At 45.9% G+C, this 13,567-nt stretch overlaps 1 protein-coding gene across 4 annotated transcripts in view; it reads right to left on the bottom strand.

The window, feature by feature from the left end:
* The window catches only part of TGFBR1 (transforming growth factor beta receptor 1), a 74,448-nt gene extending 73,144 nt beyond the window's left edge, over positions 1 to 1,304 (bottom strand). The window contains exon 1 of one of the 4 annotated variants that reach the window (XM_032635857.1): positions 1,127 to 1,304. In XM_032635857.1, coding sequence (XP_032491748.1) covers positions 1,127 to 1,211 — 85 coding nt within the window. In that variant the 5' untranslated portion in view covers positions 1,212 to 1,304. Of the gene's footprint in view, positions 1 to 689; positions 927 to 1,126 lie in introns of those variants that run through there. The other 3 variants (XM_032635858.1, XM_032635859.1, XM_032635860.1) reach the window with 3 other exon arrangements.
* Positions 1,305 to 13,567: the final 12,263 nt, after the last annotated feature.

Consider the following 13,567-nt stretch of genomic DNA (forward strand, 5'->3'; position numbering starts at 1 on the left):
TGTGTTCAATTACAGACACAGAAACGTACTTTCACTTTATCTTAGTTGCTTACACTAAGGCTCTATATTTCAGTTTCTACTTGGATGCTAACAAAGTTTTTCACTTCTCCTTCCGCGAGGTAGGTGACGACCGCATACCCCATCCTAATTTAACATTTTGGAAAACGCAGGAAACATTCCCTCGAAAACCAGCTACACAGACGACTGATTCAAACTACTGTCACTCAAGAAATGGAACATCTCTAGCGATGTTCCTTCGAGGAAATAAAAGCGTTTGATCAATTCAGAGTCATTTCCATTCAAACATTCCAAACCCCCGCAGAGTGAGCAAACGTTCAAGTTTGTACTACGAAAACAATCTGTAGCCTCTGGTTACTGGATTCACTTCAACACTTCCCCAGAAGCACGAAAGAAGCAGCACTCCGCACAGGTTAGTGCCTCCTTGTCCTCACACAAAGCTTCACAGTAGCTCCCCTTCCAAAGCCACCCCTGGCTGGAGAAGCGGCCCCTCTCGGCGGGGTCAGGCCGGCGCCAAAGGCCAGGGCGGCCCTGCTGACCCGGGGGTCTCTGCCACACATCCCCCCCTCCCACTGCTAGGGGAGGCCCTGGAGGCTCAGAGCTCACACCCCGCCCTGGAAGCCTCCTCGGACCCCAATCCCTCCCGGGACCCCGGAGTCTGGAGCACCTACTCGTTAGGGGTGCGGTGCCCGGGACAACGCCACACAGCGCCCCGAGGGGAATGGGGAGCAGTCCCAGCTCTGCCGGTCCCGGCCAGCCTCACACCCTCCGGCCGTCGGCCCGCGCCCACTCGCTCCCCAGAGGGCAGCCCCCGACCCCGGACGGCTTCACCCGACGCCACTTCCCCCGGAGAGCCGGCAGCCGGGGCGGCCGCGGGCTGCCGGGCAAGTCCACCCGCGCTCGGACCCAGGCCCTAGCCCCGCCTCCGCTCCCCACCCGCGGCTAGCGTGGCGGCGGCCCGAGCAGGAAAGCCCGGCCCCGGCCCAGGCGCCGCCACCTGCGCCCCCGGCCCCGCGCCATGTTTGAGAAAGAGAAGGAGCGAGCCAGAGGCCGGGCCCGGTCCGCGCGCCCCGAAGCCGCCCGCCAGTCCCGTCGCGCCGCCGCTCACCCGTCACTTCCGGGACCAGCGTTGCCGCCGCCGCCAGCACGAGGAGGAGCAGCCGGGGACGCGGAGCAGCGGCCGCCGCCTCCATGGTCCCGCCGCCACCGCCTGTGGCCCGGCCCGGCCCGGCAGCCGCCTCGCCTCAGCAAACCTCGCCTCGCCCCACCTCCCCCGCCGCCGCGGCGGCCTCGCTTCGGCCCTTTGTAACTGCTCCGGGGCTGCGCGTCCATTGGCTGCCGGGCTCCCGCCGGCCCCGCCTCCCCGCCGTCTGCGAACAGCCGAGCGGGACCCAACCCAGAGCCCCGCCTACGGGCCCTCTGGGCAGCCAATCCAGAGCCGCGGGCGCCTGGCCGCTGGCCACGCCCTCAGACTCCCCGCTGGGGGGACCCGCCAGACCCCTGCAGCTGTGGAAGCCGCTGGGAGTTCGGAGAAGGCCCGGTGGGAGCAGGGTCTAGCCGGCCCCGGTACTGCCTTGCCTTCAGCCACCGAGGGCACTGGGTGTGTCTGGGACGATGGGTGTGTCTGGGTGTGAGTCGCTTTAGGAAAAGGCTGTGGCTGCTCGACGCTCTTTTCTTCTAGCCTCTTTACTTCTCACCTAAGATCTGGTACTGAGCCTGATTCCCATTCACAGCCCTGCACCATCAATACCCGACACATTCACCCAGATCCTTAGTACCTTCAGGCAGGCTTCAACTTCCACTCCCCAGATCCTCGCCTCAACTTTCAACGCCCCCGCCCCAAGATCCTACCTCAGTGCCTTTCAGACACGACCCAGTCTCCTGTTTCCTCCCACTGTCAGCGTCCACCCCCAAACCTAGATACCCCCCCAAAAAAATTCTGAAGCAAGTCTCCAAATCCTGGCCTCAGACCTCAAATCCCGAGCTCAGACACGCCCCCGAACTGCCTCCCGCCCCTCTCCGGAACTCAGCAGAGCCAGACTGGACTCCAAACCACAATCCTTTCCCTTGCCCCTTCCTGATTCAGGTGGGAAAGGGAAGGTTCCCACCCTCATCCCCAAAGGAGAGGCATTCCCCCTTCTTAGCACGCAGCATCCCGAGAGCGGAGGAGGAGCAGTCATTACTTTGAGCCGCCTTTGACACGCCTGCACAATAATTCTGAGGTGTCACTAGAAACCCAAATAAACTCGGCTACGTTTTCATTCTGAATTCCTAATTTACTGTGAGACGCTCCACCCACCTTTCCTCCGGGACGCCAAAACAAGCTCCAGATTTATCACTCTTCCTGTCAGACTAGTCCTCTCTTCAGACACAAACACAGATGAGGAGGCTGTTACATAGAACAGAGAACATTTTCCACAGAACCTTTTAGGGAGAAAATTTTATTTTCTATGCGATTTGAACTTGGAGTTAAAAAAAACCTTAGTAACAGGAATCAGAACCAGCCTCTAGTATCGCTTTGTAAATTACTTTAGCACTACTTGGTGAGCATTTTACAACCCTGTGAAGACCTCCCTCCTGAGCATTAAAGGGGCATGGTGAAGGTGTTGGAGCTGAGGTCTGAGACGGGCACTATTCCCCTTCTGGCTTGAACATTTACTTGAGAAAGTCAGTTAACCTTTCTGCGCCTCCATTTCTTCATCTATAAAATGGAAATAATATCTATCTCCCAAGGTTAGTGAGAGGATATGTTCAGATTTGGGGGCTCCCCTTCTTCCCTTTCAAATTCTACTTCTAGGCTCTCTCTCATCGGACCCCTCACCTGCTCCTCTCCTCTGGGCAAGTAAGGGTCTGGTATACATACACTGAACCACCTAACCAGGGATGCAGCTACTGCTGGAACCAAGGTTACCACCTGCTCTCTAGGGCTGCCTGAGACCACCAGCAGGAAGCTTTCTTCTTGCTCCGTGCAGCAGGCAGTCCAAGCCCAGGGAGCCTGTTTCTGCCAGGCTTCAGCCCCAATCTGCTTTCTCAGTTCTGGTTTCTTCAGTGGAGACCTGGTGGGTAGGTCAGGGCCTTGTGACACCTGAGGTCTGTGGACTGCTTTTTTTTGCTGCTCTGGTCTCAATATCTTGCTTAAGATAAGCCCTCAAGAGATATTGTGTGAATGAGTTAATGAATGAATGATTCATCTCAGACAAGTGATTGTTCTTCTCTCATCATTAAGTTCTTCATCTCTAAAATGGAAATATAATAGTACCTGCCCCATTTATAAATAAAAGGGATCGAATCACATGTCTTAGACCCCTTAAATGACATAATGTGTCTGAACAGTGTCTGGAACATAGTAAATATTTAGTAACGTCATTTCCTTTGCCCATCCCCTGCAGCTTTGTGTGATTCTAGTCAGCGTTCACATTCACAGTAATCCATGCCTTTGCCTTACAGAGCCTCAACTAATCAGATATCTTCTATGACATACTTCCAGGTTCTTCACATTTCCATGGAATTGAGCATATTCATTAGGAAACTAAGGAACAGGAAGGAGAAACAGACTATTTTTAAATTTTATTTTCCTGATATTTGGAGGAAATTTCCATGAGCCACTGATCTATAAATAAACTACATTAGAATGGAGCAATACAATATACGTTTATAATCATGGTTCTCCAATTTAAAATGTCTCCAAATTACTAGGGGAGCTTTTAATTTTTTAATTTTTAAATTTTTATTCATTTATTTATTTTTTGGCTGCACTGGTTCTTCATTGCTGCATGCGGGCTTCCTCTAGCTGCGGGAGCGGGGGCTACTCTTTGTTATGGTGCGTGGGCTTCTCATTGCTGTGCCTTCTCTTGTTGTGGAGCACAGGCTCTAGACACGCAGGCTTCAGTAGCTGTGGCGAGTAGGCTCAGTAGTTGTGGCGCACGGGCTTAGTTGCTCTGCGGCATGTGGGATCTTCCCGGATCAAGGCTCTAACCCGTGTCCCCTGCATTGGCAGGCGGATTCTTAACCACTGTGCCATGCCACCGGGGAGGTCTCTAGGGGAGCTTTTTAAAACGCAGATTCCTGGTGTCAGCCCTAGAGAGTCTGCTCCAGTTCATCTGAAGGAGGTCCAGGAGTCTGTGTATGTAATAAACACCCCCAGGGGAAGTGTCACCAGGTCATGCTTTAAAAGACACTTCGTTTAGGAAGTGTGACCTTAAAACTCAGTAAATAGGGCTTCCCTGGTGGCGCAGTGGTTGGGAGTCCGCCTGCCGATGCAGGGGACGCGGGTTCGTGCCCCGGTCCGGGAGGATCCCACATGCCGTGGAGCGGCTGGGCCCGTGAGCCATGGCCGCTGAGCCTGCGCGTCCGGAGCCTGTGCTCCGCAACGGGAGAGGCCGCTACAGTGAGAGGCCCGCGTACCGCAAAAAAAAAAAAAAAAAAAACTCAGTAAATAAAAATGCATGTGCTTATTTCACCTTTTGGAAACGAATGAGCAATCGAAGGAAGCCTCTGGCTTTGGAGGTCTGCAGGCCCTAGTTGGAATTCTGGCTCTGCCATTTACTAGATGTGAGATCTGTGCACCCTACTTGATCTCTCTGAGATTTCACATCCCCGGTGTAAACTGGGATAATGACACTCATATATTTGTTGTAAGGTCTAAATGTGCTCTTGCACGTGAAGAATCTATCATAAACGTTAATTCCCTTCACAGTCTCTATAGGCCCTCAAAAATGTATAGTTTGTTTACTCCAACGTCGTGATTTAAAGGGGAAGAAAATGAGGTACCGTCCCCCAGCAAGTCAGCTTCTGAGCCAGGACTAGGAGACTCTCACTCTAGTGCCCTGTCCCCTGCACAATGCTACCTCTCCATCTCTATGCTAAGTACATTGTTTGCTTTGCTTTTCATTTTGCATTATTCCCTCAAGGAAGATGTTTTCTCTTAAGTAGAGAGCAGAGACTGCTAGTTGCCTAATCTACATCCACTGCTACATTCACTTTATAACAGAATCCTCATTTTCTTTGGCAAAGCAGTTCACTTAACTAAAAATTTCCCAGGCTTCTGGCACCTCGATATCGCCATGTGGCAGATTTCTGGCCAATGAAATATAATCAGAGGTCTACCAGGTAGAGCTTCTGGGAAAGATATTGTTTTCCTCATAAAGAAGAGACAGACGTATCACATTCTCACCCTCTTTCTGCCTGGAACACAGCTGCAATGACTGGAGGTGCAGCAGCCATCTTGTGAACATAAGGATGATGGCCGTAGCTAATAATAACAGAGAGAAAAATGGAGACAGTCTGGGTCCTTGATAAATTCCTTAAGCAACTGAACCAGCTCTGAAATGCTTATGCCTGGAGTTCTTATTATATGAGAAAAATAAACATCTTTTCTTTTTACCCTAGAACACTTCAACTCTAGTCATATGCTATCTATCTATTGCTGTATATTTTATTTCTATCTTATTTTTTAACCCACAAGACATTATCAATTTATACCATTATTATCTGTTGCTAACTCTTGGTGCTCCTAACTGAATAACAAATCACCTCAAAACTTAGTGGCTTAGAATAGTAACCATGTATTATTTCTCACAAGACTGTGGGTAGGCTGGACAGTTTTTCTGGTCTAGGCAAATTTAAGCTCATCTCAGCTGAGCTCCCATATGAATCTGCTGTCGGGTGGCAGATCAGCTTGATGCTGAACAGACCTATAATAGTCTCGGTCAGCTTTTCTACATGGTTTTTAATCCTAGCAAGCTAGTCTGAACTTGTTAACATGACAGTTCAGGGGTCCAAAATAGTGAATGGAAGTTTACAACTGGCACAACATAACTTCTGCCACATCCCATTGGTTTGGCATGAATTGAGCTGAGCCCAGATTCAAAGGGTGGGGAAATAGACTCCCTCTCTTGATAAAAGGATCTGCAAAATCACATTGCAAAAGGGCGTGGAGACCAAGAGGGGAATAAGTGTGGCCATTTTTGAAAACACTTTTTACCACTTTTTCTGATCTTCATTCTTTTTACCTCTAGACTTTCCATCTCAAATCACCTTCATTCTGCCTGAAGTATATCCTTTTGAATTCCTTTTAGTGAGAGTTAACTAGTGGCAAACAATTTTAGTTTTGTTTGACTGAAATGTCTATATTTAATCCTTATTATGGGACAGTGTTTTCACTGGATATAGAACTGTAGGGTGACAATTGTTTTCTCTCAACAATTGAAGACATCATCCCACTGTCTCTGGCTTCCACTGTTGTTTTTATGAAATCAGATATTAGTTGATTTCTCCTTTGTAGGTAATCTGTCTTTTCTCTCTGCTTTTTCAATAGACTTTATATTTTATAAATAAAGTATAAATAATAAATAAGAATACCTATTTTCTAGGTTCACAGCAAAACTGAGCAAAAATTACATAGAGTTCCCATGTATTTCCTGCCCTCTCCGTGCATAACCTCCTCCACTATCAATATCCCCCATCAGAGTGGTACATTAATTACAATCAGTGAACCTACAATGACACATCATTCTCACCCAGAGTCCATAGTTTACATTAGAATTCACTCTTGGTATTGAATATTTTATAAGTTTTGACAAATGTATAATGACATGTATCCACCATTATAGTATCATACAGAGTATTGAAATAGTATCAATCCTCTGTGCTTGGCCTACTCCTCCCTCTCTCCCCCATCACTTGGCAACTACTGATTTTTTACTGTTTCCATAGCTTTGCCTTTTCCAGAATGTCATATAGTCAGAATCATACAATATGTAGTCTTTTAAGGTCTGCTTCCTCCACTTAGTAATACGCATTTAACTTTCCCCCATATCTTTTCATAGCTTGATAGTTAATTTCTTTCTGGCACTGAATAATATTCCACTCTATAGGCTTACTACAGTTTATTTATGCATTCACCTACTGAAGGATGTCTTGGTTACTTCCAAGCTTTGGCAACTATGGATAAAACTGCTATAAACATCTGTGTGCAGGTTTTTGTGTGGACATAAGTTTTCAACTCATTTGGGTAAATACCAAAGAGCATGATTGTTGGATCATATGATGAAAGTATGTTTAGTTTTGTAAGCAATTGCCAAACTATCTTCCAAAGTGGCTGTACCATTCTGCATCTCTACCAGCAATGAATGAGTCCTGTCGCTCCATATCTGGATGCTTTATTTTGTTGAATTTTTCATCTCTAGACGCTTCATTTGGTTCTTTAAAAAATCTTCTATTTCTCCTCTCATTACATCCACATATTTCTTTACATCCCTAAGCATATGAAGCATAGCTATACTAGCCGTTTTAATGTATGTACTTGTCAGATAACTCCATCATCTCTGTTGTTTCTGGGTCTGTTTCTGTTTACTGATATTTTGGGCTCACATTTTCCTACTGCTTCGTATTTCTAGTGACTTTTTTTTATTGGATGCCAGACATTGCAAATTTTAGGGTGTGACATGCTTGATTTTCTTGTATTCCTTTAAAGAATCTTGAAATTTTTCTGACAGTGAGCTAGGTTACTTGCAGATTAATTTGATTCTTTTGAGGCTTATTTTAAAACTCCTTTAGGACAAGTCCGAAGTAGTCATTAATCTAAGACTAATTTTTCCTCACTTGTAAGGTACGGCCTTTCTGGGATCTCTGTTAAATGCTCTATACATTCAACAAAGTGTCTCTACTCTGGCTGGAGAGAGCTCAAATGATTCCTGACCTGGTCTGAGCTCAGAATTACCTGAGAACATTATAGCATCTCAGTAATTTTTCTTTCCTCTAAAGTTGTTATTGCTGGCTTTGTGGGGTTTCCTTCCCTGTGTGCGTAGATGAATATTCAACCACAGACTCAAACAGACCCCCTATGCAGCTTTCTAAACATCCTACATAGCTCCTTTCTCTCCTGAACTCTTGCCTTGCAAATTCTAGCAGCTGCAGGCTCGCTGAGCGCTGCTCTCTGCTGAGCATCTGTGTTTGTTACTCATTTGCGTATCATCTTTTATGATGTGTCTGTCCAAGTCTTTCACCCAAGTCTTTTATTAATAATTTATAGGCGTTATCTATATAATCCGGATATGAGTCCTTTGTCAGATGTGTGTATGGTAAATAGTTTCACTCTGACTGTTATTTTATTGTTATCCTCAAAGAGCAGTAATTTTAAACTTTTTCTTTTATAGTTAGTTCTTTTTGTGTTCTGTCCAGAAAATATTTGCCTACGTTCAATCACAAAGATATTCTCCTATACGTTCTTCTAGATGCTTTATAGTTTTAGCTTTTACATTTAAGTCTTTGAGCCATCTTGAATTAACTCTTGTGTAAGAGGTGAGGTATGAATCAAGGTTCAATATTTTCCATACTGACATTCGGTCGATTCATGACTTGAAAAAAATGTTCTTTTCTCATAAAACTACACTGGTACCTTCGTCAAAAATCATTTGGTTGTGGGTTTGTTTCTGGATCCTCTTTTCTTTTACATTGGTTTATTTGTCTGTCTTAATGCCAATATCACTGTTTTGATTACTGCACTTTATGGTAAGTCTTAAAATCATGTAGAGTTAGCCCCCCAACTTTGTTCTTCTTCAATGTCGTTTTGCCCATTCTAAGACCTTTACAGTTCCAGGTAAATTTTAATGATAGTTTGTCAATATCTACAAAAAAGCCTGCTAGAATTTTTATTGGAATTGCATTGAATCTATAACTCAATTTTGGGAGAATGTACATCTTTATAATATTGATTATTCTAATTTGTGAGCATGGTATATTTCTCCATCTATTCAAGTCTTTAATTCCTCTCAACAATGTTTTGTAGTTTTTATTGGTACAAGCCTTTTGTAACATTTGTTAAATTTATTTCTAGGTAAGTTTGTACATTATTGTAAGTGGAATTAATTAATTAATTTTTGGGGGGCTGGGGGGCCATACCACACAGCTTGTGGGATCTTATTTCCCGGACCAGGGATTGAACCCCGGCCTTAGGCAATGAAAGCACAGAGCTCTAAACACCGGACCACTAGGGAATTCCTTGTAATTAATTTTTAAATTTCATTTTCTAATCGTTTGTCATTTCCATTAAGTTTTCACTTTAATTATTTGATTTTTCATTTGTAAAAGTCATATTTGGACCTTTTCCAAATCTGCTTGATCTTTCCTTATCTCTCCTTGTTTTTCAATTTGTTCTTTTTAAAAAAACAATATAGCAATCATAGTTATTTCCTACTTTTGTTTGTGTATGATATTTCCAGTATTTGAATTCTTGTGGGTCTATTTCTTCTGTCTGTTGTCTCATTTACAGTGCCTCTGTGTAAGGATGGTTCCTTTTTATTGAAAGCTGTGCATTTCCTTGAGATTTTATTTGTGGAAATTCTTTAAGGTCTGAGATAAAGGTAGGTTCCTCTATCAAGGATTTGCACTAGTTCTTTCCACCTGTACCACTACCAGTCTCAGATTAACCTAACAAATTATTGGCTTGAGTTTGGGGGGCGTGGGTTGTTTGTTGTTTACTGTTTAGAACACACAGGTAATATGAACTTGGGCCTCAGACTACATGAGGGGCAGATTGTGGTCCCACAGGCTCCGTAATGACATTAATTTCCCTTTTTTTGCTTAGCACCTAGGGTCTTGCAACCCCCTGGTGGTTGATGGGGTTAGTAGCTATTTCCGGTTTACACAAACTGGGAGTGTAGACATTTGGGGGTCTCACCTTTACGGACGAGGTGTCTAGGGGCCTTGGATGGCCCTGGCCTCTGTACTTCATGATTCTCTGTCCTCTGTGAGGCCCGACAACAGAAGCTCAAGTCCACATGGTTCAATCAATGCCCTCAGAGCCACAGCCAGCGCAGTCCTTCTTTCACGTAGTACTCACTTAGGATTTTTGCCTGAGACTCTCTTACTTTCTTGCCAGCTCATAAATGCATTTAGGAAGATATATCGCCTTTGCATTTAAAATTTTTTCCTTGGAAGGGTCAATCCACCAGTTATCAGGAATGGAACTCCTACTACCTAACATCCTGCAGACATCTTGAAAATCGCTATCCAGTTTTCTGTTAGAGCAGAATGCAGTTGTAACTTTTATAGGTCTCACAGGGGTTCAAACAAAAGCTGTTTTGCAATAAGTATGTGAAAAACCCTGCTTCTGGCAGTGTCTCTACCCCTTCTCAAACATTAAAAACATACTCACAGTCTGTCTCTCCCCACTCGCCTCTCAAGCTGGTTTCCCCAAATGCTTGGGTTACTTTTAAGAAAATGTTTTTGTTTTTGTTTTTTATTGTTTTGTTTTCACTTGGACTTTTGTTATGAAAGTCTAATTTTAAACACACTACCGACAAAGGATTGCTCTGTGGAAAGTTTCTCTGCTTTGAAGAACTTATTTATTTATTTATATTAATTCAGTAAACGTCCCACAGATACTGGAAAACAGAAGTGGACTCTTTCTGCTCACGTGAATTTGTGAGTGTGTGTGTGTGTGTATATCTAATCCTGGTAGTTTACCTTTGCTCATTTTGACTGCTTGATCTGCAAAGACAGATACAGGTACATTAAGCTCTCCTTCCTGCTTTCCTCTTTCCCCAGAGACACATCTTCTGGGCCTGACCACCCTCCTTACCCCATAAGAGAGCCAAAAAGTAATGCCAATCTCCTGGCCCCTGTGAGTTAGGGCTGGGGGCTAGCAGGCTGGAGCCGTCTTCTCTCTGGCCCCGAGAAACAGTCCCAAGCTGCAGACTGTGGCTCTGTTTGCACCAGTCCTGCCCTCAGACAGCTGGACGTGAAGCAGTCCCGGCCTCCCTCTCCGGGACTCGGCCTCCAGTGGGCTGATAACTAGGTTCTGCCTTGTTCTCAAGTCTAGGCTGCTGCACTGGTCACCTGTGTTGCCTACATCCTCCATCTGGCCCAGACTCCTTTTTATCACCCCCTTTTCAAGACTGGAATCTCTGGCCAAAACCGAGCTCAGTGGATGAGTGTTTGCTCCATGCAGACGGACCTCCTAATGTGGTTGCCTCCGCTTTTCAAGTACCCATTGCTGCTCTCTCTTCGTCTGCGGAAGCGTCTTGCTCCTTGTTAGAATCTCCAGAGTGGACTGTCTGCACGTGGTCATGTATCACTCTTCCCTCAGTTGCCGCCTGCCCTGACTAGACTCAGTGCCTCACTAAGGTCGCTTACCCTTCCTCTGGGTTGGTCTGCCCTACCCAGTTACATTGTCTCAGAGAGAGCCCAGCTTTTCCCCCTGGTCAGCCAGGAAGATTCCGTGTGGGCAAGACAAATTGAGGGTTTTCAATAGGTTGCCCCTACCCCTTCCCCTTGGATCAAATTTCCCTTTAACCACACGTTCTTAAAAAGTATAGGCACACAGTATAGGCACAAAAGTAGAGGCACATAACCACGTGGCCTCTTTGTAGGAGATCTGCACAAGTTTAATTTTACACACACACACGCACACAGACACACACACATCCAAATTCACTTGCACATTTAGAACTATACATCCCCAAAACAGCACCCACATTTCATGAGAGAATTCAACAGAAACACAGCAGCACTGGGGAGAGCTTAATACAACTCTAAGTGGCAGATCAAGCAGTCAAAAAACAATCAAGGATAAATACCAAGGCTGAGTAAGCGCTCACACTCCCCCCCCACCCCACCCTCACCAACACACACAAGGTCACTTGTGCAAAATGCAGAGTACTTCTGTTTTTCAGTATCGATGGGATATTTACAAAACTGAATCATACATGAAGAAACCTCAACAAATTCCTCCAAAGCAGCAACAGTAGAGGATAAATCCCTGTCTCTGGTGTGTTTAAAGTTGGGCATTTGTAACAAAAGTTCAAGTGAAAACAAATTCAAAAACCACTTACAAAAATTTCCTAAAGTAACCCAAGCATTTGGAGACATCAGCTTGAAAGAGGGAGGAGGAACGACAGCCTGTGAGCGTGTTCTCGCAGTTGGAGAAGGGGAGATAACACCAGAAGCTGAATTTCTCTTGTACTGTATTGCCAATAGCTTTTGTTTGAATTCCCTTCGATACCAATAGCAATGAAGACTATTTTAGTGCCAGAAAAAACAGACGGTGACTTTTAAGTTTGTGCAATGGGTGGGGAGGCGGGGAGTGGGAAGGTAGGGGGCAGAGTGGAGAGTGGATATTCCAACGGATCAGATCTCCCAACAGGTCGGGATGGAAGTTTGCACTTACAGGCAAGCAGGTGGCCCACAGCCCCCAGGGCAGCCTCCACCCAAGTCAGCAAGCACCAGCCCTACAACTCCTTCCAACCTATAGGGCAAGGGCAAAGGATCCCATTCATCTAATTATAGTATCTTGGCCACAAGCAACCTCTAAAAATTCTCTGGGCCCAAGAGGGATGCCGACTCTCTCCTGAAGGTCTTTTGCAAAGGAAATGGCAGAACCTACAGACCTGTTAAGTTACCTGAACTGGAAAAACTAGGATGAAGGAGGGTGAGCCTTAGTGGGCTTGAAATTCCCTGCCCTTTAGTTTGGGTACCCCGTGTTTCCAGTTCCATCTGAATATGCCACTTTTTAAGCCAGACCAACAGGATCCAAGCAGCCATGCTGGCCCCAACCAGGTTGAAATTTCCTGGTGAACCTCCCCTTGGTGTCTCTCAGCATTCCCCTGAATGCCAAATGGCACGTTAAAGACATAATCGCACCCCCAACTCAATAGCCGGAGCTTAGATTTGATCTCATTAAATAAGAGTAGGCTGTTCTGTTCTTTTCCGAGCTCTGAGGCAGAAGACTTGATGTATTGCTTTTTGACCCTTCTCTGGATCTGTTTCCTTATCTGTGGAAAGTATGGAGGGATGCTTGGGAAGACTAGAGAGAGAGTTAAAGCTGCTTTCTAAAATCTGGATCCCCTACACCTGTGGCCAGGGAGGAGCAACATTGCCTCCTAAAGCCTCTTCTAGTGGAGATTCTTTGGTTTACAAGAGAAAGCCAACTCAAAAGCATTAAGCAAAAAACAAAAGAAGAAAAACTTGCCTGAAATACCAGAAAAGAACAAGGGCAGATGATGTCATTAGCTCTCAAGCTCTCTTTTTCTCCATCTCTCATCTCAGCCTTTTCTCTGCCTGGTCCTCATTCTCTCCTCCAGACATACTCTTGCAAGTATTGGGGTAGAGGGGATGAGCACCACCTTCTCCTGCCAGACGTTCTGAAACAAAATCCCAGGGATAGGGGCTTCCCTGGTGGCAAAGTGGTTGAGATTCCGCCTGCCGATGCAGGGGACGCAGGTTCGTGCCCCAGTCCAGGAAGATCCCACATGCCGCGGAGCGGCTGGGTCCTTGAGCCACGGCCGCTGAGCCTGCGTGTCCAGAGACTGTGCTCCGCGACGGGAGAGGCCACAACAGTGAGAGGCCTGGGTACCGCCAAAAAAAAAAAAAGAAATCCCAGGGATAGACTCTGAATGGCCCAGCTGGGGTCAGGTGCCCATCATTTGGGTCAGGGTTTCTCAACAGAGAGGCTACTAGCCTTTCGATAGGACAATTCTTTGTTATGGAGCACTGTCCCGGGAGTTGCTAATGTTTAGGACCCCTAGTCACTAGATGCCAAAGTGCTCCC

This window comes from Phocoena sinus, chromosome 6 (assembly GCF_008692025.1).
Source record: "Phocoena sinus isolate mPhoSin1 chromosome 6, mPhoSin1.pri, whole genome shotgun sequence".
Taxonomy (NCBI): domain Eukaryota; kingdom Metazoa; phylum Chordata; class Mammalia; order Artiodactyla; family Phocoenidae; genus Phocoena; species Phocoena sinus.